The sequence below is a fragment of the Stegastes partitus genome, unplaced genomic scaffold, assembly GCF_000690725.1.
Source record: "Stegastes partitus isolate 25-593 unplaced genomic scaffold, Stegastes_partitus-1.0.2 Scaffold285, whole genome shotgun sequence".
In the NCBI taxonomy this organism is placed as follows: Eukaryota; Metazoa; Chordata; class Actinopteri; family Pomacentridae; genus Stegastes; species Stegastes partitus.
The window spans coordinates 475,300-499,893 of record NW_007578016.1 but is presented as its reverse complement, the minus strand read 5'-3'; the positions used below and the strand labels follow the sequence as shown (position 1 = coordinate 499,893).

The window sequence follows — 24,594 nt, the reverse complement described above, 5'->3', positions numbered from 1 at the left end:
TGAGTAATATTGGGAGTACATTCTTTGATCAGCTGAGACCAAGATAAATTTCCAGGGCTCAGATAGTGTCCAACACATTTGGCATGAATCTGGTCAAGGCTTCACAGTGACTGCAGTGGAAGCACAGAGGTGGAAGTGTGATGATATGGAGTTGCATGAGTGCAAAAGATGATGGGGGGGATGACAATTATAGATGGCACCATGAATGCCTGTGGATTAACCAAAATACTGGCTGACAAGGAGACTCCCAGTCTGCATGAGCTTGGCAAAAGTGGAATATTTCTCCACTGTAATGATCCAAAACACACTGCCAGGATCACAGAAGAGTTCTGAAAAAAAGAAAAAGTGCTAACTGTGCCCTGGCCAAGTATATTACCAGACTTGAATACAATAGAACAAGATGGAGCAACACGACCCCTTCTGCCTCCAAGGCGTGCTGACTTTAGTTACACAGAGTTTCTACTGCGAGGCCTGTATTTTAATATAGCAAATCCTAAGTGCTCGTTTTCAGTTTTACATGCAAGCAAATACTTTACTATGCAGCTTAAAAGTAATGCAATTACTGCAGAGTGATACTATTCTGAATCATTTGAAATTACGGTGATGATGCATAGGATTGGACTCACTCCTGTTGTAAACTTTATATCCTGCGCATCCTGTTTATTGGGAAAACGTGGGCTACGGTATTGGCCGAGTCGCAAGCCAAAAGAAACAAGATTTACAAGAAACAGTGGGTGAGACATGGAAGCGGGAATGGACACTCGTGAGAGGTACAGAACAATGGACAATAAAAAAAAAAAAGATTTAAGTTGTTGCCAATTTAAATGAAGGGACTATAATCAACTTGGTGTCTATAGTTTTATTTTCTGTGCATGCTTATACTGCATTGCAATAAACTTCAAAATAAATCTACAGACAGTACAGACCTTTATTACCAGACAGTGTGAACATGTATTGTTACAGTATTTCAGTCAAAGCATTTAACAATAAGTCATATGTTTATGTCGTCACTGATGCGTTTGTTCAAGTGTGAGAATGGAAGTGAGCGAGTTAAGGAAAAGGCAGGTTTGCTTTCATACCGAGTCCTGCGTGACTCTCCAGTGCTGTTCAAACAAGCAGTTCTCCACACAAACACCTTTAACACTTGTTTGTTTCATAGCAACCACCTCTTTTACCTTCATATTCAACACATAACCTTCAGGGTCATAGCTCATCAGTCCGTACATTGCTGCCGTGTTTCTCTTGTTGGGATTTCTCCTCTGCTGGAACTCTGAAAGCCACATAAGGACACGTCCTGGTGTTCAGACAGACCAGCTTCTTGAGTGTGGCAGAGTTTACTATGTCAAAGCCGACTTTGCCTCCGAAGGTGCTGGGCTTCCAGTAATCTGGAGAGCATATAGGGTTTCCCAGGAGGCCTTTGAGGGAGAAGGGGGCGCCCATCTCCACCATGCTTTCTCCGAATATGGACCCCGGTCGGGTTTTCTCCAACATCAAGCCGGGATAAAACTCGAGAGCGTCAATGTCGCCGTAGAACTCTTCAAGCGCTTGGACTATCTCTTCATTATCTGCAAAAGATAACATCCAAAAACGTATTGCACAATTTAAAAGTTTATCAGTAATACAGAGCGATGAGGATTGCATCAGAAGCCACACTAGCAGCACGGATCGAGGGATGATGATACGACACTCAGGTCTCGTTAATCCCTGGAACTTAAGTAAAAAGCAAGTGGACTTTTCTTTTAGGTTCTACAGGAATATATACATCTGAGACTCCAAATCCGTCAGTTAGAACTGAAGAAGCCTCTTAGATGAAAAGTGAAACACCTTCAAAAACCTAAAAGAGAAGTCCAGTAGTTTTTCACTGAAGCCCCGAGGACAGGGATGGGATTGTTGGCAGGTCAGTGCACCACTTTGGTCCGGACTGAAACTTAGTTGTCTGACAGATTACCATGAAATTTTGTACAGGACTATTTTAAGAAGTGCAGGACAGTGCTGTGAAATTTAGCAACCAGATGATGAAGTCATATCACTACTCCAGAGTTTTCCTAATGTACCACCAGCAAGTTAAGGCTTTTGATTCATCAAAAGGAAATCTCTCAACATATACTGCATGTTTAATAATATTTTATACAAACATTCATGGTTACCAGGTTGGAACTCTGCAGTGGTTTTGCATTTAATGGAGGTGAAATATTGGTTCTGTCCTTTACAGGCATTCGATGTCTAAAAAAATCTTATGAGAGGCTTTTGTATTTCTCCAAAGTTCTATTTCTCTAAGAACTTAACGAAAACTATGTGACATTAGTTTTTGTTTTTTAAATGATGACTTTCTATGAGATTCTAATAACATGATGTCATGAAGCTGGAATTTATGTTTTTTCGCCAAATATGCACATAAATCGACTGCATGTGGGTGTGACTCCTTTTCATGGGATTAGATTTGGAGGCCAGGTGGCTTTGCAGTGATGCATGAAAAGGGTTGGGAATTCTCAGGAAATTCCTGAGACATCAGAGACTGATGAATGGATACGGCCAAAATGTTTGTTTTCAGGTTTTCTTGCACACTTCTGTGTCTTAAACTTTGTAATCTGATGTCATCCGCTGTCGTGTATCCCAGACAATGAATCCTAATCGTTTGAAACTCCTGACTTTTCCATTAAATTTCGTACAGACAACCATATTCCCCTGAGGATGGATTACACTAACTTCCCAGTCCCCTGACTTTCAATTATTTCCGTCACCAGATCAACTTGTGCAATACTTTGGTTTATGACAAATGATCTGCAAAGCAAATGATATTCCCGTCAGCCTCAGCTGTTTTGTATTTAGTGCTCATTAGCAAAGGCTGATGCACTAAACTAAGCTGGTGAACACGGTACGCATCACGTCTGCAAAACATCAGCGTGTCAGCTTTGTCAAAGTCTATCAGCATTTAGCTTCATGTATATTAGCACAGTCTCACGTAGCAATAATCTAAGCATCCTTCACAGGATAGCAAAGAAAAATAATGCAGTTGCACCTACAAGCAGAGGAGAATTGTCTTTAAAATGCCTGCAAAGGGAGCAGATGTCATTTATTCCAAGAATGTGAGCTCAGCTGTTCTCATAGACATGTAAAAGCTGTAAATCACATTCTTTGAAGGCTGCACTGCGTGTTGTGTGGGCTGCACACAGAACAGTTTGTCTTACCACTGAATTGTCTGAATGATGTGTACGGCTTAAGATTGAAGCGTTTCCTGTACTCGTTGAAAGGCTGCATTCGGAGTTGGCGGGACTCCTTTATCGTCCCCACAGCTACTTTGGTCACCACAGCATTGATGTTGTAGCCTCCACCAATCTGGAGGACGAAGATTTGAGAATTAAAGAAATGATTTACAGTCTGTGAGGTGTCTAGTTTACATAGACTGATTTATGCAAACAAACAAACAAACACCCAAATGTCTGCTTTCACACATGCACTTCATGTTTGACATGTCGCACTCTGTCATTCTTAGATAGCATATCTTTATACGTGCAGCATGACACTCACCCTTCACACACAAACTAAACCAGTATATTATTGTTATTTTGTGTAGCACACATTGTTTTTTTTCCTGGTTACATCATGTACACTCAATAAAGTAATTCAAGAGACCCACCACAAGTGCAAATGCGTGGTAGCAAGAAATTCTAATTTACTGATTTAAATCAACCTTGTAAATTGCAATTATTATTTTGACGAGTTGTGTTGACATCGCGATGTTGTAAATTGCATCAGCTTAATATTCCGCGTAATATAAACTAAAATTTCTAAGTAAATCCAAGTTAAAGTAACAATGAAATTTGCTGAACAACTTACTTGAGTTCAGGATTTCAAGTCCCCTCCCCTATTTCATAAACATACCTGGACTCTTTAAAGAAGTTAAGCTTGCATGTTAAAGGGCCTGTAGGCTGAATAAACATGATACAAAAGACATCTCAAGATAATCTTGACAGAGTTTGGGCTACACTTGCTAAAAAAGTTAATGTAATATTTTGTTAAAATAAGATGGAAATCGTAGCCAGAGCCAATTAATTTGTATGAGTGATCAACCTAAAAACTTATGTGTTTATGCTACCATTGTTTAAGTAGCTAGTAACTAAAAATACCTTTGATCTATGAGGAAAAGAGTATTTCTTTAACTCAGTCTAGTTTATTGGTTGAACATAATTTCATTAGTGTAACCTGAATGGTACTGCTAGCTGATGAGTAAAATCACATTTTTAATGCAGGTCTACCGTGTAACATTTGTTGTTGAATTATCTGCTGAAGTGTTTATGTTCACATGTGATTGTAGCTGAGCTTCTGCATGAGCTGGTCAGTTTAATGAAACAGATTCTGTTTGATGCATACATGCCGATGCATACGTTTTAATATGTTTCAGGAAAAGGAGCAAAAAAACTACTGAATATTATAGTATTCTGTTTCTGTTGAGAATATTAAAGAAGTATTTTTGTTGCCAAGACAGTTATGGGTTATGGCATCGTGTTGCCTCTTTATAAAAGGCTTGGGTTGGGTTCATGACTATACCATTACTCACAAGCTTCAGGTCAGTGCAAAAACACTGTCAACAAGGTTGGGAAACATAATTATGCTCATCACTGCCTGGGCGCTAAAGTTATTTGAAATTGGCATTGCTTCAGGTTTAAACAGTTACTACATAACTGTAACTACTGTACACGGAAAAACTGTAAACTTATTATGCGCCATAATTACACAGTGTCTGTGGTTTGTTACCTGCCCAGCAGGTTGTCGAGAAAAGGCATCCACCAGCTTCTCCACGCCGTAATATGTGAGAACAGACGTGTTGAAGAGAAACTGTGTGTACAACAGCTCATCTCCGTTTATTAAGAAGCTGTCGGGCATCAGAGGGTGCCAGTGGTAGAGCTGGCTGAACTCCAGGGCGATACGATTCCCGTACTGGAAGTTGGAATTAAACAGCAGGGTGGGATCAAACTTCAGCTGCAGCAGGTATCCACTGAGTTGCTGCACATACTCCTCTATCACTATTCGTATTGTCTCACCTGAGAAGAACATGCAAGGACACAAAAGCGGAGGGCAGACAGATTAAATTTAAACCCAGCGATTGTACACTGAGTCACGACTGAACATGTTCAACCTCGAGCTGACACCAGCAGAATGAAGAGGTGTTAACATACGCTGCAATTAAATAAATGCCCTCAAGTGCATGAAACAGAAAAAAAGAACCACTTTTGAAAAAGCAATAAACAAACAGTTCTTTTTTGGGCGTTCGATGAAAAATTCAAAGAAATCATTAGATGTGAAGCCGCAGCCAGATAGCTTAGCTTAGCATAAAGGACCGGTTCTGTCTGAAAGCAACAGAACGTGGCTGCCAACTCTCATTTCTTTACCATTAGGTTTTCCAGCACATAAACTTCCATTAAACCCAATAAAACTGTAATCTTAAAATGTAAACAAATGTGTAACATCCTCAATGGTTAATTAGCATGGGATGTCCAATTTAAGCGTAATCTGTACAACCCCCCGCCCCCAAACTGAACCAAGTCCAGTAAAGTCTCTGTAGGTCGCCTGGACAATAGCGCACCACATAAAACTGCAAAATGTCTTTTTTTTCCCCACAATGTTTTTTGTATGATTTAATCTAACACAATGTGAAGTATTCATTACTGAGATTCTGAGAGGTTGGCAGCCGATCTTGTTGTTACAAGAAGGGTAGAGCTGACAGAGCACTTACTACACATGCTGAAAGGTGATAAGGAGATCAGCTTGTTGATCAAAAGGTAGCAGTGTCCTGTAGGATAACTTGCTTTATCATCTGTTTTCCTCTAAATGGGACCATAATCTACAAAGTAAGCACCGTGCTGTACTGAAGGAGATGTGAAACTATCAACTGAGACCATGAACTTATTAGAAAAAATGTTTGGTAACATAACAAATTTAGTGAGAAGTTAAGGGATTTTCTCATAGACTTCTGAGCAAGCAGACATCTTTTTCTAACCCTTAGAGTCGCCCCCTGCTGGCTGTTAGAAAAAAATACAGGTTTAAGAGTCTTCTGCATTGACTTCACTTTTCAGACCATGTCCACCTTTCATAAACAGTTTATCTCTTCATGATAAGCTAACCTGACACTGATGGTGCTTTTATTTAGCACCATAAAATGCAAGACAGCTGTCAATCAAACATATCGACCAAAATATTCCTTTTAAACTGCTCACCGATGATGATGAGCCGAGTGGTCTGGAAAAGCTGCTCATCGTCCCAGGTGGGATGCTCTGCTTTCAGGATGTCACAGACTCGGTTATGCTCCCTCAGCCACAGGGTGGCATACAGGCCCAAGCCAGGGAGAAGTCCAAACACTTCCTGACCGATGGCCATCTGCTGCTCCACAGGGACCCCAGGAGGGTAGCTCATCTTAACGGACGCTTCAGCTACAGAGGGAGGGTACATCTCTCCATCAATTAACTGACGGGTAAAGATAAGAATTAATGTTGATGCAGTACAACTCACTTCAAAATGTGCTTTTCATGATCTTTTTCTAACAGTATGCTATATATATCAGTTTAAAAAGCATCTTCAGCACATTTACATCTGTAACAGTTTGCAGCTGCTGCTCTGGGTGAACAATCTTGGCAGAAAAAGATAACATATCACCAGCACAAGAAACATTTTTGGCTGACATGCTCGTTTGATTGACGACAGTGTCATCATACTGCCTTCTCTCTGCTCATTTATTGGAAACGAAAACCAGTCACAATAAATTAGCACCTAAAGACGACTGCAGGTTTGCTTTTTGTGCCAATCTGGATCAACATGTTGAGACAAGACTTTTTTAAGACTCCTATTCATGGTTTCAACTCATTTACCTGATATTTAAGCTTTCCGTCTTTGTGAAGCCTGAGCTTGAGCTGGCGTTCCAGGTTGTCTCCATAAATGTGCCCTGCGTCCACCTGTGTAAAGGATCAGACAGAAAAATGGAATGAGAAAAAACACCCAACAGACATTATGATTTGCATTGTGCAAAGCGCTCACCAGCTTCTGAGGTTCTGTCCAAATAAAAATAACCAAATCTACCTACAAGCACCTCTAAAGCTGAATAATTATTAACACGTTGCTTCTTGTTTTGTTAAAACACGCAAAAGCCAAACTCTAAAATGCTAAATGATCTTTTTATAGGCGTCATTCAAGTCATGCAGTTTCTATTGTAATGCATTTTTTAAACTAAATTTATTTTGCCACTTATGTTATTTTATGTTTGCATGTACTTACAACAGTATAAAACTTATCATCTCTTCTTTCTTTTCCTTGGAAAGCTCTTACTATGTTAATGCACTACACAGCAAAGTTTCTCATTGTTTTGCTGGACTAACCCCATGTGCCAGTGCCTTGGTGTAGCCCAGACCCATGCGATTGAAGGTCTTAAAGAACTGGTGGGTGAAGTGTTGTGCGAAGAAGGCGAACATGAGGTTGGAGCGCTGGGGGTCGGCTCTGAACGTCCTTCTCTTCAGAAGCCTGTCAACCAGCAGCTCAGGGTCAGGCAGCTCAGACTTGCCTGAAAAGAAAAAAAAACCACAGCGTCACACAACACGAGGGAAAACACGGATACACCAGTCATAACACTGAAGTTGTGTGACGGTGAAAACAGTCTGATTCAGTTAACACAGTGGCACAGTGCTGCTGAACAATCCAAGGTCTGTGTGTGGTGGAAGGTTTAGTTTCATCTGAAACAACACCGATCAAAGGATGTGTTCTGGGTTAGATATTGAGGTTATCTGCTAGTGGAGCGTAGCAAGTACATTTATTCAAATAGAATTTAAAGGCACTTTAGAGTTTTTTTGAATGCATTTCAGAGGAAAAGATCTTTCAGAATGTGTAAATAAGATTAAAGAGGGAACTCATACACTGTTCTCGACAACACCGTCTAGGTAAATGTGTTGTTATTTACATTTATGATTTAATAAAATAAGATCATCCCCAACATATGTTACATAATGGTTTTATCTAATGTTCATTCCAGCATTGAACTCTTCACAGAATTACTATTAATGATTAAAGATGGATAGCATTTAAATACTAATACCAAAACAATATTTATATTAATACCTTCTTTGAAAAATACTGACATGCTCTGTTACAAAATCTTTTTTTTACTTGACAGAGGAAACCAAAGTTCCTGATTAGTTAACAAAGTCAGTCAAGCAAGTCTGTTTGCATGAATACATTCTGATTCATCTGTAATCTAAATTTGTATTTAAATCAGGAACTATCTGACATTTGATGCCTACCTGTTTGCATAAGTTTAAATGTTTAATAGTGCTATTGGCATGTTTCATTTGTAACCCAAGAAGTATATTATATATATAAAAGTATATATATATACTATGTGCAATCATGAATTTTAGTTGCTTGGGGGCAGCTGGATGAGTTGTTTGGTCAATATTTACACATTTAGTGGATGCAGAGCAGAATTAGAATTTTTAGAAGTCATGTTTCTGTCCGTGATCTTGCAGTGTGGAGTTTGCATGTTCTCCCTGTGCAGCGTGGGTTCTATCCGGGTTCTCCGGCTTCCTCCCGGTTAATTGGTGATTCTAAATTGTACATAGGTGTGAATATGAGTGTGCTTGGTTGTCTGTCTCTGTGTGTAGCCCTGCGATAAACTGCCGACTTGTCCTATTCTATCCCAGCGAGGAATCCTGGGAAAAGCTGGGAACCCTGAGGAGCTGGAGCCTCTCACAGCTGACTCAGGGTTCTTCCTGAGTTAATAGGCTCAAGATGGATGGATGTAATTCCAGTATTCACTTTCTTTATTTCCCACCTAAGGTAAATATGTGGCTCCTTAAACCTAACCTTTGACCCCCACAGGTGAGGGGCAGTCCTCGGGCACTGGGGGCAGAATCCGAGTGTAGTAGCTCAGATTGTAGTAGGATTCCCAGCTGAGGTAGCCATACTTTGAGTTGAAGGTTGGAGGGGTGGGTATTAGGTTCGATCTCACTGTTGATGCAAAAAAAAAAAAAAGAATTATTAGACATATTGAACATGTGACAGAATCTGTTTTTAGAGCGAGCTGCTGAATCTGGACCTGTTAAAACCAGTCGCATGAGGATGTCCCGTAGGAAAGTGGAGTTGATGATGTCCCACAGCCAGTGGAAATGGGTGAGGATGTAATGCACCGTATCTGGGCCAGGTTTGAGGAACTGACGCACTCTGGTCCAAAACTCGGCTGCCGGTGGAAGACACAAGAAAAAGAAAAATGCTGTTACTGGAAGTCAGGGCCTCTGGGTATTTAGAGTGGAAATTCACCCAACATAACAAAATCATTATGTCATAGTCCAACAGAACTCTTGGCAAGCTGGATCTTGTTTTCGCAGCCCGGTTCCAGACCTTTCAGTTGCCACCCACATCTCTGGACTCACTGATCTATTGAATTAAGTGAAACGGAATGGCAGCTTCTAATTATCTCATTTTTAGGCTAAGCACCCTGCTGCAAAGCTGGACCAGGGCCCCGAATCTCCAGGGGCCCCAAAACCCCCAATGTGACTGTCCATCAGCCGGTTTGTGTTAATTAAATCAAACAAATTTGAGATAACACAACTTTAAACCACAGATTTAACATATTACAGGTCAGATCCTCCCCCTACCTCTGCTGTAGGATAATAGTTTCATAGTTTTTTACATTTTGTGCTTATATGTTGCATTCATTCATTAAATTTCTACATGATCAAACTGATTCTACACAGCAAAGCCAGGTCCAGATTTTATTACAGCACAGAAACTGCAAAAACAGAAGAACAAGGAGTTTAATAAGGGCCCAGCAGCTAATTTCTACAAAGTGAACCAGCAGCACATTAATCCACATCTGAAAGGAATCACATTCAACAACAGCTGCAGTGAGAAGTCAACTACTTGATTGGTTAATGAAAAGAAAATGAATTTGCAATCATCTGATGATTAAATAATGATTTAAGTAATTAAGCAACTATATGAGGATTCTTTTTTAAAAGCAAAAATCTTAAATCATCATAATCGACTACAGGACATTATAAATGTGATTTTTCACTATTTTCTGATATTCTACAGACAATATGTTTGGTCAGTTAATTAAACAGATAACCTGCAGATTAACTGTTGCACATAGTAAGCATTAAGTATGTTGATTCATATTGGTATTGATGCAGTATATTTAGATACTTGTAAGGAAACAAAAATAGAAAACTATCCCAGGTTCAACCTGGCAGCTTGGTGTCAGCCTGTTATAAGCCTTGTTGGATATGATATTCATCAATTTGTATTCTTAATTATTTTTCTCTTCACATCTGCAGTAAATCCATTAAAGATGTGCTACTATGGCTCTGATGCAATCCCCTCCTCATCTCAACCAAAGTCCCGCCCACAGCGCGATCTGATTGGTCACAACCTATCAGTACTGATGGATAAATCTGAAAATATTATCTTTAAATTACACTTGACCGGTCATTTTCAATTAAGTTCTGTGTTAGAGTTTGTGTTATTCCAAACTGTGACATCAAGATTTTCATTCTTATGGTAGTCCTGCATCACTTCCAAATATCGGTTATTGATCTACTTGATTGCTAATAATTTGCCCTGAAAACAAAAACAAAAAAACATATTGTTTCATCACTAGCTCAGGGTATAAACATCTGCTTTTTCCTCAATCTATCTTAAGAATTAACATTTTCAAGCAAGCTGTTTTTCATGTTTGAGGTCATTCTGCTGGTTCAGGCTCCATGTCTAGTGTTCAGATCTGACAGTGGTATTGATCTTTGCATTTAACTCAACAAAAAAAAAAAGAAAAACACATTTCCCAAAATGTGAATCTATTCCTTTAACATCACTACATTCCTGGCCCGAAGCTCCATTAGGTTGTTTTACAGTTGATTCTGGATGTACATGTGTTTTCCTATTCCACCGTAGGTAAGAAGTGATAATATTATTCTATATGTACATTATCACTCACTACCATTTCCCCTTTTCCTGTTTGACTTTGCTTGCCTTTCCCTCCCATTCCGTCTCACTTTTTGTCCTCCCACACAATCAAAGCACCGTTAAATGACATTACACATAAGGCAACTGTCGGCCAAACTCATCCATCTGAGAAATAAAACTGTTTTAGGGTTCTTTTGTTACAGAGAAGAGCAGCAGAGCTTGTAGGTGGTTCTGTTGGAGCAATCAGCAGAGGTGGCTTTGATCCAGCTGCTGCTTCCGTTCCTCCAAATTTGCCAAATATTTGGGTCTAGACAAGAACTTTTAACTCAGTGATCCAGGAGCTATGTTGCACTATTTCCTGATTTAACAACAAAAACATGAACAAAAGAATATTACAAAATTCCTCAAAAGTGCAATAATAACAGAGGATATGAGAGGAGGGGGTCTCATAATGTTAAGTGGACTCACGGACTGTGCAGTTTTCACCGTAGAAGCCGGTGCGAGTGCAGTCACACTCATACTTGTCGTCACTGTAGCGAACACACACACCCCAGTGCTGACAGGGGAAATAACAGCAGGGGTTCACTGCAGAAAACAAGAGGGGAAAGTCATGCCAAAGTCACGCTTATATAAGACAGGAAAGCAGATCATATATGAAGATGTGACATGGAACGGAGATCAAATATTGACTTGGCCCTGTTTCAGTATGACCGCAGCTTTGAAATTCGTTTCCCACAAAGAAACATCTGCCTCAGTGCACATTTGGACCAATGCCTCTGAATTTCTAAGCTGCAAATAATATGTCTTTTAGCCAGATATGAAGTCTCAGTTTGAGCTCAGAGGACTTGCTTTTATTAAAAATACATCTGTTAACAAGGCCAGAGGATCCCATTTTAATTCTGGCTCTCAGTACAATTCCTGTTTTTCAGGATTTTTGTCGAAACTTTTGTCAGTGTTGTGAAAAAAGAACATCTAAAAAACTCTTAAAGCAAGTTTTTTTATGCTGACGTCAGACTAAATTGTCTCAGTCAATTGCTGTTTTAGTTCAAACTTCATTTCACAAGGCCAAATTACTGGATATCCTTTCATAATCATTTTTGCCAAACTGTTGTGGGAAAAATAAACTTTTTTAGGAAAACATTATTCTAGCCTGGACTGGCCTTTGTTTTTTTTGCAATTAGTTTTGAGTTCAGAGCTGTTCATTTCCAGATGATTACTTTCAAATCCTCAAATTATACCAAGAAGAATACTTTTCACTATTTGCTATTTTTCGCAAATATTCCATTATACATTTATGCTAAATATAATTTTTGCAAAATTCAGTTTGAGTAGTTGCCAAATTACATTCCTTGGAAATCAATAGAAAATAACTAGGAATATATGGACCCCATATACATACAAGAATAAAGATTTTGATTTGCTTTAAAGCCAATGTATGACACTTTGGGAAATTCCTTTATTCATGTTTTGGTAGACGGTGAGATAACTGAGATAAAACTCATCCATGACTTCTAAGGCCTAGTTTTAAAAAAAACAACTGAATATATATATATGATGGTGTCATTCATTTTTAAGCTTTCTAGCAACCATTTTATTTCACTAACTAGCTTGCAGCTTACTGTGAAGACGTCACCCAACTCCACATCACTGCAGTCTGCTCAGCTGTGACACGTACTCTGCTACATGTGCTGCAGACAGTATTGTGAGTTTTGTAGAGAAAAAAATTTGAGTGCGCTATGTTGGACAAACACTGATGACACCATTTCTATATCTTCTACATTATGTTTTGTACAAAAAAAAGTTTTCGTCCAGGTGCATATCGGACACCTTAGATGCCGATACTGATATCAGAAAATATTATTGACCAACCAATTTATCAGTCGACTGGTTTGAAGCACCAAGTTATTTCTTGGTCGGTCACAATAACAATCTGTTATTTTTCCATACTTAAAACAGCACCTAGATTTTTACACTTATGCAGCATAAATGTGAATTTAACCCCTGAAATATAATGTGTTTATTCAGGAACTTTAGAAGATCAGGCAGGTAGACTCTGTTACTTTTGTGCACATGCAGGCTAAGTGTTTCCGGTCTTTATGCTAAGCTAAGCTAGCATCTGCTCACTATAGTGTTCATGAATATATAAGAGAGTGTTATCAGCAAACTCTGCACGAGAAGGCAAATCGTATGCTGCCTAAATAGATTCAATTTGATGAGAAGGTTTTATGAATCTTTACAAGTTAAACAAATCAGTGTGGGAAAAAACAGCCACATGAAAAGGCCTTTGTTCTTGCACACTCAGAAACACGGGAGGGAGAGTGGAGGGGGTTGGTCAGATGCACTGACAGACACAACCAACGAGTTCATACATGCTTGGCTCAGGATAAGAAAACAAATCCTACAGATAAGGCAGTCCTGGGCATTCCTTTACCCCAAGATTATAATATTATAGATCACAAATATGCACATTATCTGAATTGTGTGCTTAAATGATTAAACATCCAAACTCTTTGCACGAACAGCACTGCAGTAAAGAACTTGTATACACTTCCCTCCTCATGCAGAGACATGCCTCCATCGCTCTGCAGCACACTCCACAGATCAGCAACCTCATCTGACAGCTATGTAAACTATACGGACGCAGCCTGATTTCACAGGTCGAAAGAAGTTCAAATGGCACACGTGTTGACTTTACATAAGACTACTCCACAGCACTCCAGACTGAAATTCGGAAATTAATCACTGGGACCGAGTCTGGGGAGAAAGTTTTCGTCCAGCCCCAGTAAGTCTTCCTCTGTGGGGAATGATGCAACATTTCATTCCAGAAGTAATAGGAGCTGGCAGCACATAAAGGCTGAAGTGAGATGGACAAAGTGAAGTGAAGGAGAAATGTGTGAGAGCTGATAGCATTCGCCTCAGGGCAGGATGGTATATTGTGTATATAGGAGGTGTGAGGGGGCCATACAGGTCAGGCAGGAAAAGTCTGCTCGGGGGGTTTGCTGCTAGAAATACAAATATTTCAGTGCTGAGGGCTGAAATCCTATCTTCAAGGAATCTACAAGATAAAAGTCTCAGACATTTGAGCTAATTTGGAAAATTGCGAAACAAGTTGATATGCATGAGGAAGATCTGACATTAGGTTTCCTTGTTTGCTCTCAGTTTTAGAAGAAAAATAAGACATGAGGCATCATCCTGTGTAAATTGTATTTTTTGCAGCACTTCCTCCAGCTAATGATGTCATGTTATTACACTAGGAGGTGGCCCAGGGCCTGTCTTTGTTATCAGGGTAACAGGAATGTGTACCAGCCTGATGGCGGATTAACCTCCCCGTGTCCAGAGGAAGACCTGATAAAACCACAGGGATAATGAAAACACACGCATGCACGCACTTTGATTCAAACCCTACATGTGTTTCCTGCATCAGCAATGTAACAGGTAATTATCAGACGGTGAGCTTCAGACTCGCTGACCTCTAACCTACCTGTGCTGGAGGTAACCTCGTCACCCCGGCACGCTGGCTCCCGCAGCAGCAAGAGGAGAGCACAAACAGATCCTAGGACAGAGGCTTCAGGAAAAGTTGCAAATCAATTGGTGTCTAACAGCAGACAGATCAAACACTTGGCGATCACACAAGTAGCAAGCTGCCCCAGTCTGTGCCCCCTTTCTCTGTGCTGATACAAGAGAGGCACAAACTGGGGCCACAGTCAGACGTACCTCTCATTACAGCAGCCTCAGTTCAGGAGAATTTCATTCCAACTCGTAAAACAATAGAGAAAAGTGCAGCAATCCAGACTTTTGCGGGGAGATGCGGAGCTGTGATGAGGAGATCCAGCTGCAGACAGACGAGACAGTGACAGAGCAGCAGGAGCAGCTGTCCAACAGGTTACCTCCAGTCTCTGAGTGCTGCAGCTCCGCCGCACTGCGCCTTTACCTACGATCAGAGGGGGAAAGTGGGACGGTGACTTCAGCCCAGTGCAGGTTTCCAGTTCTTTATCGCCTCCTGCTGGTGCTCTCTGCTGCTGAAGGCTGTATGCTTTAACAATCCTGCCTGTCTTTACATGTCCGGTATTAAATCAGAGTCCAAACAACAAGTCATGTTTTTCCATGTCTTTTTATCACTCTTTAGTCTTTTGTTCTGTGCATATTACAAAATACTGTTCCGCTTCCGGAGGCTGCTTCATGGGAAGGAGCCTCCAACCTTCATCTCTTTACTATTGGCTTATTTTCTCACACCATAATACTACTATAAATAAGATCGTAAACATTACCTGGCAGAAGCAAAACATGATCCCCATGTTCTTCATGAACTACGATTTATGAGTTTGCTTCTAACAAAATGACTAAAATGCCTGAAAAAAAAAGGCACGATGGAGGACTTTACGAGTATTCATTGTGATTCTCTAGCATTATATGTCAAGTTTTAAAAGGCAATGAAAGATGATCAAGTTGACTTGAATTATATTTGAACATTGTTTTGCACTAATGTTTGCAAAATGTGCATTTATCAGCCTCTGTGGTGTCTTGCAAGTTCAATTCAGTTGTAATAATTACATCTTAACATACACCAGTAGGAGCCTGTAGCCATGCTGGTGAATCAGTCAGGCTGTAGATGTGCTGCTTCAAGCTACATGCTAATGTCAAAACAGTCATTTGTTTTTGAAAAATTGTATTTATATACTTAACAACAGCAGTAAGGTTTTTTTTTAATTAAAAAAAAAACAAAAAAAAAAAACTAAATTAAGTACTTTATAAATGTTATATGTCTGTTGTTTCTGACTACAGCCTAGTTTACACACTGATGTGAAGGACGTGTGACCTCTGACTGTGCAGTTTTTAGGGAAGTTTAGTAGTAGTGATGCTGCACTCTGCAACCCTAATGCCTTTTCTACATGTGCACAGGTATTTTTTAAATTTACCTTTTTCTATGTGCCCTCTGCCCACATCCACATGCAGTTTAATGGCCCTAAAACTGACCTTTTTTTTGGGTAAACTGTCTCTGGGGTGAAGACATTCATAAACCACACTCACTCAGAGTCTCCACACTAATACTAAAGAAGTGTGCTACCACTAAGTGCTTTAGGGCTCAGGACTGTTCCTTTGTCAAACTGCCAAGTGCATGAAGGCCCTGATGTGGGCTATTCAGTGCTACAATGCCCCCTATCTGACTTTGCAGAGGGACATACCCTGGTGACGTATAAACACTTGTCCTGCCTTCCAAACAGAATGCCTGGAAGAAATCTGCTCTCAGTTGTGGTTATTTATTGCATATTTGTAGAGCTGTTTGCATTTTCAGTCAAATGTCTGCACAGGATTTGCAGATTTTTCCTGACTTTCGGTGCTTTGCTAGGATGTGGAACAGAGCAGGTAGCAGGTTTCCAAGCACACTGTACTGTCGCAACAGTGTGTCCCGCTCCTCCTTATTGCACCAATACAGTCTCACACACTGAAGCACTAGAGCTGAGACGTCAGTCCGTGAGGGTTTAGTGTTTAGGCTGGGTTCGAGCCAGGGAATGGAGTTTTTGCTTGTGATGTCACAGTTTACACAGTTTACATGAGGTGATGTTGTGCACTGGTGGCCGAACTAGTGCTGGTGCAAACCTTTCTAGCGCTAATGTTTTAGAGTCACTGAGGCAACAGGATCAGTCCATACGTATGATTCCTCTCTTCATTCATGCACCAGTTTTAGTAAACTACCAAAACTCGTAACACGGTTTGATCACTGCCTGTTAATTTGACAGGCTTTTGGCAACACTTCACTTGTTTCTTTCGTGTTTTTACTTTTTTCATGTGAACATCAGAGGAACAACCTGTAGGCCCAGGTAGAAGCTAGTACAGTCGCATTAGATGGAACTAATTAAACCGGTGTTTCCGGAATACACTTTTAGCTTTAATTTACAGCAAAGCACATCCCAGTTGTTAGGAGTTGGTATACAGTGGTTAGCACTGCTGCTTCACTGCTAGTGGGTTCGAATCTGGGCCTGGGGTCTTTATACGTGGAGTTTGTATGGGCAGCGTGGGTTCTCCAGCTTCGTCGCACAATCCAAAGACATCCATCCATCCATTATCTATACACCGCTTAATCCTCACTAGGGTTGCAAGGTGGCTGGAGTCTATCCCAGCTGACTCAGGGTGAAGGCAGGGGACACCCTGGACAGGTCACCAGTCTATCACAGGGCTACACTTAGAGACAGACAACCAAGCACACTCACATTCACACCTACGGACAATTTAGAATCACCAATTAACCTCAACATGTTTTTGGATTGTGTGAGAGGAAGCTGGAGAACCCGGAGAGAACCCACGCTGCACGGGGAGAACATGCAAACTCCACGCAGAAAGATCCCGGGTGTCCTCACCGGGATGCGAACCGGCAACCTTCTTGCTGCGAGGCAACAACGCTAACCACCGATCCACCTTGCAGCCCCATCTAAAAACCTGTTGAGGTTAATTGGTGATTTTAAACTGTCTGTAGGTGTGAATGTGAGTGTGCTTGGTTGTCTGTCACTATGTGTGGTCCTGTGACAGACTGGCATGTGTCCAGGATGTATCTTGCCTTCGAGTCACCTGAGATGGGCTCCAGCACCCTGATCCTGGTGAGGATTGACTGGTGTATAGATAATAGATGGATGGATCTCAGTTATTGCATTTTATTTAGTTTAACAGCTCATAAGTAATTGTGCATTATTTATTTAGTTACATAATTCTTGTCAGATGTTCTATTTACATTTCACTCTTTTGTGCACATGTACAACTGTCAACACTGCTAACAGGGAGTCATACATGACTCTTTAACCTTTAACATAAAACAACATGCATGTGTGCAAATATGTGATAACTGCAGAACATGTCTTTTTCATTTTAATCTATAATGTTTCTATGAAAGCAACGCCCATAGCAACCTCATCAACAAAGCAGGAAAAAAGAGAGATAAGCTGCAGGTTTAACGTCAAACCTGTGCAACAGCAACGCATCACTTCCACAGAGGCGGAGGAGGGTTTTGGCGGCGCAGAGGAGAAACCCTGCGGCAGTATCAGGAGAGGTATGTTGAGAAACACGGCATGCCGTAAAACCCTTCAGGGCTTATCTGTGATTGAAGCCACGCTCCCCCCACAGCGAGAGGCTGCACATCAACTTGCCAGATCCTCCGACAGATAAAACGACTAGGTTTGTTGGCAGGGCAGAGACAGGTACTGGAAATGAGAGGAAGGAATAAACACGGCACTGAAAGCACTGCAACAAAGGCTTTACTGTTGAGTGCTCTGTGAATAGTTTTCCCACGTTTCAGGACACATTAGGGTTTGCTGTGAACCGTGACTCTAAAACATTTGTCAACTGGAAGCAACCACATGCCAGATTGGGTTTTTCCCCTGCTTGAATCTTGGGTATATCTGTCACAATATGTACTCAGTCCTTCACTAAAACACCATCTCCTGCTGCTGGTTTCCTTCACCGTGGTGCCTCCTCAGGCATTTTGCAGCTGCACCCATAAAATGTAGCCTTTTGACTCATTTGTAAACTGAATTCCCTGCAGTCTGCATCTGAGAAGTTTCAGCATTGTTTGGCTCCTGGTAAATATTTAGACCTGTTTTGTTGTTGAGGATGTTTCAAAGCCTCAGATTCTCATTCATCTTCCAGCTGAACTTTTACTAAGTCATGCAGACAGGGGAGCAGCTGGAAACTCTGGGTAGCCTGAAAACAATTCACCAGGCGCCACACAGTTTGTGTATACAACAGGGGCTCCTGGCCAGCTTTGGGGCCCCTCAGTGTAACTGTTCTCCTCTTGTTCTGCACCCAGAGGCAGGGCAGAGCCTTCTGTGTGGCGATGCTGTCCGAAAGCAGGAATATATCTTTGTCTCAATCAGTCTGTGTTGTGTGAAAGAGAGGTTCAGTCCAGCTGCTGTTTGGAAACAGTTCAACTGAATAATTTAAGTTTATAAATCGCATTCGGAGCAAATTTTAAAAATATGTTTCTGAGGATATTTTCCAAGAGTTTCACAGTAGCAGAAGAGGAAACAGACAGCGTGTTCGCCAGAAAACTGTTGATTCTGAGCTCTTGCATTGATGATTACGTGAAATACGTGAGAATTGTGTGAAATGTGACTTTCTACAGCTGTTTCAGAGTTTAAGCTCGAGCAGAACTGTGCATTCGATACAAGATTAACAGGTGGTTGTATATGAACATGATGTGATTTGTTAGATCTTTACCAAAACAAAACAGCTGTGATTAGGTTTAATAATCTGAGTGGAAACCCTGTGATTTACTTTTAAAGAGGTGGATTATTCTCACTTTACACCTCCTGTCTAATCCTTTTTTCCCAGCTTGTTTATTACGATGCACACACACTGATTTGGCTCTTGAATAGGAAAACAGCAAAAGGTTCATTACACAACATTTATCTTGCAGCTCTTGGGCAACATGACCAACATGTTTTCCTCTGATCTACAATCAGCTGTGGGTTGTTATGTGCTGGGTGTTTACTTTTAACTTTAATCTGACACTTTAAATTTTATTGGGCAATTTTAAAAGAATTCACCCAAACTTTCTTTTGACAGCTTCTAACTTGAACTGGCTGATCTGTGTGCAGGTTTTCTATCATTTGTTTCATGAGGATTGCTTGTCCAAATGATGCTGATAGTGCAGAACGTGCTCCCCACATCTGTAAACACTTCACAGCATCATGCGCACAGCTTTGAGATTGTAGCCACATTTTCAGTCCAATAGTTTAGCTGAGATGTTCAACAAAACACAAACTCTTCATTTCAGAGTAGGTGTGATTGTACAACAATAAACATGATACAGTAAAGATGACAAGTCTGTTACCTCATTTGACAGAAATCAATGTATTTTCTTGTTATTTCTGATCATTTGATAAACAAAAATGTCTATTATGCTTGAGGTAATTAAACCCCAAACAAAACAGGGGGGAAAAACCTTTTATGCTTATTTTTGATCATTCAGGCACTGGCTTAAACATTTCAGGGCACAGGAAGTACCTCTCTGCAGGAAAAACCCTGGATTTTTTTCATGTTAACAGCTTCTACTAGTCACTAAAAAACTTCAAACATTGACACAATCGCTCATGTTTCTAAAAGGTTTTATTTTAGCTTTGTTTAGTTTTGATACAATAACCCAAACTCTATGTTTTTACTTCAGAGTTGTATAAATTGACGAAAATACAGCCACCCTCCGTGTATTAATCTATTGGGAACATCGATCATGACTTTTGTGTTTGGCTGACAATAAGGATTTAAAGATTAAGAGACAAGACTGGAACTCCTGTTAAACATCACATTTATTTAACCAAAAATGTGTCTTTTAGGATGAGCTGGAGGCGGCCACTGCAGCACGTCTGGGTTTGGGGGTGGTGCCTTCCCTGAAACCATTCCTGGAAGATCAAAGGAAACAAAAGGCGGCACATTAGAGAAATCAAACTCAGGTAAAAAGAAGGACAAAGTCACATCCTAGATTACTAAACAACAAGCTTTACTTTGTCTCACAGAGTTTACTTTACTGACAGTTAGTTACATATTCACTTGGTTCATGGCTGATTATTAATTCTCAACAATACGTTTTCGTCCTGAACTTTTTTTAATGGGAGGATAATCAATAATTCGGCAGTGCCTGATGTAGTGATAACATTAAGGAGGTTTATGTTTTGTCCTGTCAAACATTTTATCCAGAGGAAGCGCGGCACTAACAAATTGAAGGAGACTGAAATATGGCATCTAATTACAGTAAATAGGTGTTATTAAAGCACCCTGTAACTTGTCCCAACAGGGCAGGTGCAGGTGTAACTAATGAAGTTGACTCAGTTCCACTGAAGTGTCCCAGTTTGACACTGCACCAACGTGCCACAAACCTGGATCACATTCAAACAAATGAAATGTTGACCTGCATTATTAAAAGTTGCAACAAAAACATGTCAAAAGAAATGTGCCGTCAAAACACGATTCACCGGAGATGAACCTACTTCGCTGCAGGACTTGTGTGGATCGACTTTGTTTAGGGAACTTTAGGACAACATTAACCTCCCTTGTGTCTGAGCTTGTACATAGTTAAACTTACATCACTGACTATTGCATAGCTGTGGATTTGGAAACCAACAGTAATCTTTGGTGCTTTAGATCTGAGGTTCACATTTAGTTCTGCATCGTTAAGCCAACAACGCTCACAATAAGCTCAGTGTTATTTAACAGTTTGTTATTTTAACGTTCTAATTTTATAACTGCTGACTTCAATGTGCCACTAGGAGTGATTAATAATTTAGGTTATAATTACACAGACATTTTTCTGGAGACACCAGGGACTCTGTCAACTCTACTTCAAAACAGCTGCTGTCTGGGCTCAAAGCCCGAGCTGCCACAATGGACTGACAAAAAGTGGACCAGCTGATTCATCAGAAAAGTTGCCCAGATTTATTTCTCTAAATGTTTGATGTAGTTAAGCTTCATAATGAAAATGTATAACTGGAGTTTAATTAGTGGCAGATGTAGTTTTTCCCAAGTCTTATATTATAGATCTGACATTACTGGCACTGTATTTAGATTTGTATATTGATATTGTATTTTTGTACACTGTGGGACTCATTTCAATTTCTGTCTGTACAGCACATGTAGAGGGCGCTTTGACTTGACACTGGTGACTAGTCAGAGTGACTTGGATGAAAAGAGGGGTCGATGTAATATTACGCATTGTTTAAATATATTTTTACATTAAATACTTTTTGTTGGTGTAAATTCAAATAATCACAACATTTCCAAAGCAATTTTACTCCCACGCTGATATAAGTCACTGGTATTGTCTGACAATGACGCTTACCTCAGAGAAAATACTGATATCATGATGAATTCATTTGTTCAGACATTTATTTTTCACCATCATTGGTAAGCGGCATTGACAAGACTAAACAGGACTCTATACAGGCTGCACAGAATCCCACGACGAAGCACAAGTAACATTTACGTCACAAATCTGTTATATTTCATTGAAAGCACATAATATTAGATTAGATTATTTCTCGTGTCACATACAATGACACGAGAAATATCTAATTTTGGGCAGAAATCCTGAATGTCCTGTGACCTTTTGCTCAGTTCTCTGCTGCAAAATAACCAAGAAAGGAAAACACCTCCTAGTTAAAGTTCCTGTGCACTGTAACTCATGTTACCACTGACATTCAGCTTGCAGCATCATGTTTATGTTCTTAGTAAAACGCTGCAGTGAGGTACTTTAAGTTCAACTGTCAACGCAGTTCAGTGATCACATTTATCCTGTGGTTTTAGTAAACATTTGTTTGAAACCGTTTACACCAATGTTTGTTTGTGTATACCCCATATTTTCCTGCCCAAACACAACCAACAGATAATCATACAGCCGCAAAAGGGGTCCTTTTTTTATATAAATACTTTGAAATGCAGACATTAGCTTCTATTTCACTGATATAAGATGCAGGAACCTTGCTTACATTTCCTGCTACAACTATGTCAACACAACACACAACTCACCAGCAGATCCAATGTTTGTTTCAAACTGATATATCAAATTAATTTGCTACTATCTGGTTTACACATAAAGTAAGCAAACCGGTCCTTTGCTGCAGAGTGAGCACACCGCTAGCAGAGCATCTACAAACACTTGTAGTTCTGCTATGTTTCACCTTAACTGAGTATTTCACATGAGTACACCTCACCTGAATCTGCGGTAGACGACCTTCAGGTGTCTCAGGCGGCCAGTGCCGGTGGTGTTCCTCCTCTTGGCCTTGGCGCTCCAGTTGTCTAAAAAAAACCAAATATCTCAATAAGTCAAGGCAGCCTGGCCATCCAGATAGGTGTAAAGCGGAATAATAAATCATTCATTAAACTGTGAAAAACACTGTATAATAACAAGTAAGTTCTATCACAATAGAGTGAGCAACACATGTTAATTATTCAGTGAAAGCTTCAGAGGATAAACATTGTCTGGGCTTACACAGATAGGAAACAAGTCTGGAATCAAATCAAAAACGTATTTAGTAAAATATTTATACTATATCGAGCTGTAATTTTTCATAGTAGTCACCTGTGGGCATCAGGAAAATGTTCTTTGTTTATTCTGTGTGTGTAGATTGTTTAAATAGCATCAAAGAAATGAAACTGTAGCATTGTTTTTCAAATTTCAAGCATTGCGTTATACTGCTTAGAGACATTTTAAAGCTGTGTCCTTGTAGTCAAGGTTTTGTTGTTTCCATACATGTGCAGGACTTTATGTTGCAGTGAAAACCGAACCCACAGTGAGTAAAACTGTTGTCCAGAAACTGTTTAGAGGGTTTAGTCACTGCAAGCTGCTACACAAACAGGCTGGAAGACACCCTGTCTGCACATTTTGTTTGTTTGAAGACCACATATACTAAAGACCTCAATGTACAATATTCTCCTGCATGTTTAGCAGGTTGACGTCAACATCCGATGCACTGTTTCAAATAAAGACTAGTATCAACACTTGTTTTTACTTCACTTACACTTTCTCTTGCGCTTCTCGGGGTAGCCACACTTGCCACAGGAGGACTTCTGCAGGTGGTAGGCCTTGGACCCGCAGCGACGGCACAGAGTGTGCGTCTTGTTCCGGCGCTTACCGAAAGATGATGTTCCCTTGGTCTGAGAGATGAGAGATCACAGGTCAGGAACAACTCGCTGAGACCTCGGTGCAAGTTACAGCTGAGGCAGTCTTGTCTCAGTTAAGAAGAATGAATCACAGAAAGTCATTTGTTCAGACATTTGTGTTTAAAAGCATCATTGACAAGACGTAAGCTTCACACTGGATGGGAGAGATGCAGCGATACTGAACCTCGCTGGTGCAGTTAGCCACACAGTTCACATGCGAGGTCCTGTGCAGTCACTAAGACTAAAAGCTAGCATTCGCTCCAATAACCAATAAATAAAACACTACACACGACACAAAAACATTCTATTAGCACAGTAGCACGCTGAGTGCGTACACTAAGCTAGAGGAAACGCATTCACATCATGCTGTGACTAGCTAGCTGTGCTAACCACAGCGGCAAAGCTAGTTAGCCATTTCACTAGTGAATAACTCGTACTGAATAAAACAACACGAATTCAGCGTTGGTCATTTAATGTTTAAAAACGAAAAAAATCTAGTTCATGTCATCTGGGTTCCCTACGACTAAATTACACCCAGTCTGTACACCGGACCTCAATGCTAATGGCAGCTAATGAATGCTGAATGGATGTGACAAACATCAACGTTTATTTCATCAAACTGGTGCTTCATCTCAAAAATACTTCATCCACACTGTGAAGATGTTTCTCCGACAACACAACATCCACAGTCCGTGTCACACAAACGACACAATAAACAGATGTTCATAGATTTTTGTCTGCCAGCGCTGCTTCTTACCATTTTCGTCCGGTGGCTAAGGGAAAAGAGACCGGAACAGGGGCTGGCGTTCCGTCAAATTACGTCCGTGCGGATTCCTGTGTAACACTGAAATGTGACCCCTTGTAGCATTGTGCTAATGAATCGATCTGGAATATCAATGAACATAATTAGGGTAAGTGTAATTTTTCTAACCTTCACTTCTCTTTGGCATATTTAAAGACATTGTCTGTTTAGTAGAGTAGAGTTCAGTTAACGTCCATACAACGCTTCTATTT

The 24,594-nt window shown here is 40.3% G+C and overlaps 2 protein-coding genes across 2 annotated transcripts; both read right to left on the bottom strand.

Moving 5' to 3' along the window:
* Window positions 1–844: 844 nt before the first annotated feature.
* Window positions 845–14,879, bottom strand: LOC103357994 (prostaglandin G/H synthase 1-like). Its single transcript, XM_008282774.1, has 11 exons — window positions 14,656–14,879; window positions 14,423–14,506; window positions 11,410–11,526; window positions 9,077–9,217; window positions 8,845–8,988; window positions 7,368–7,549; window positions 6,864–6,947; window positions 6,216–6,462; window positions 4,756–5,042; window positions 3,189–3,336; window positions 845–1,565 (listed from the first exon to the last, which is right to left on the bottom strand). Exons 1-11 carry the CDS (start codon window positions 14,660–14,662, stop codon window positions 1,204–1,206), a joined length of 1,803 nt encoding a protein of 600 aa, XP_008280996.1. The 5' UTR covers window positions 14,663–14,879; the 3' UTR covers window positions 845–1,203.
* A 5,140-nt stretch (window positions 14,880–20,019) lies between these two features.
* Window positions 20,020–24,367, bottom strand: rpl37 (ribosomal protein L37). Its single transcript, XM_008282773.1, has 4 exons — window positions 24,338–24,367; window positions 23,439–23,574; window positions 22,632–22,716; window positions 20,020–20,327 (listed from the first exon to the last, which is right to left on the bottom strand). Exons 1-4 carry the CDS (start codon window positions 24,338–24,340, stop codon window positions 20,258–20,260), a joined length of 294 nt encoding a protein of 97 aa, XP_008280995.1. The 5' UTR covers window positions 24,341–24,367; the 3' UTR covers window positions 20,020–20,257.
* Between the last annotated feature and the right edge of the window lie 227 nt (window positions 24,368–24,594).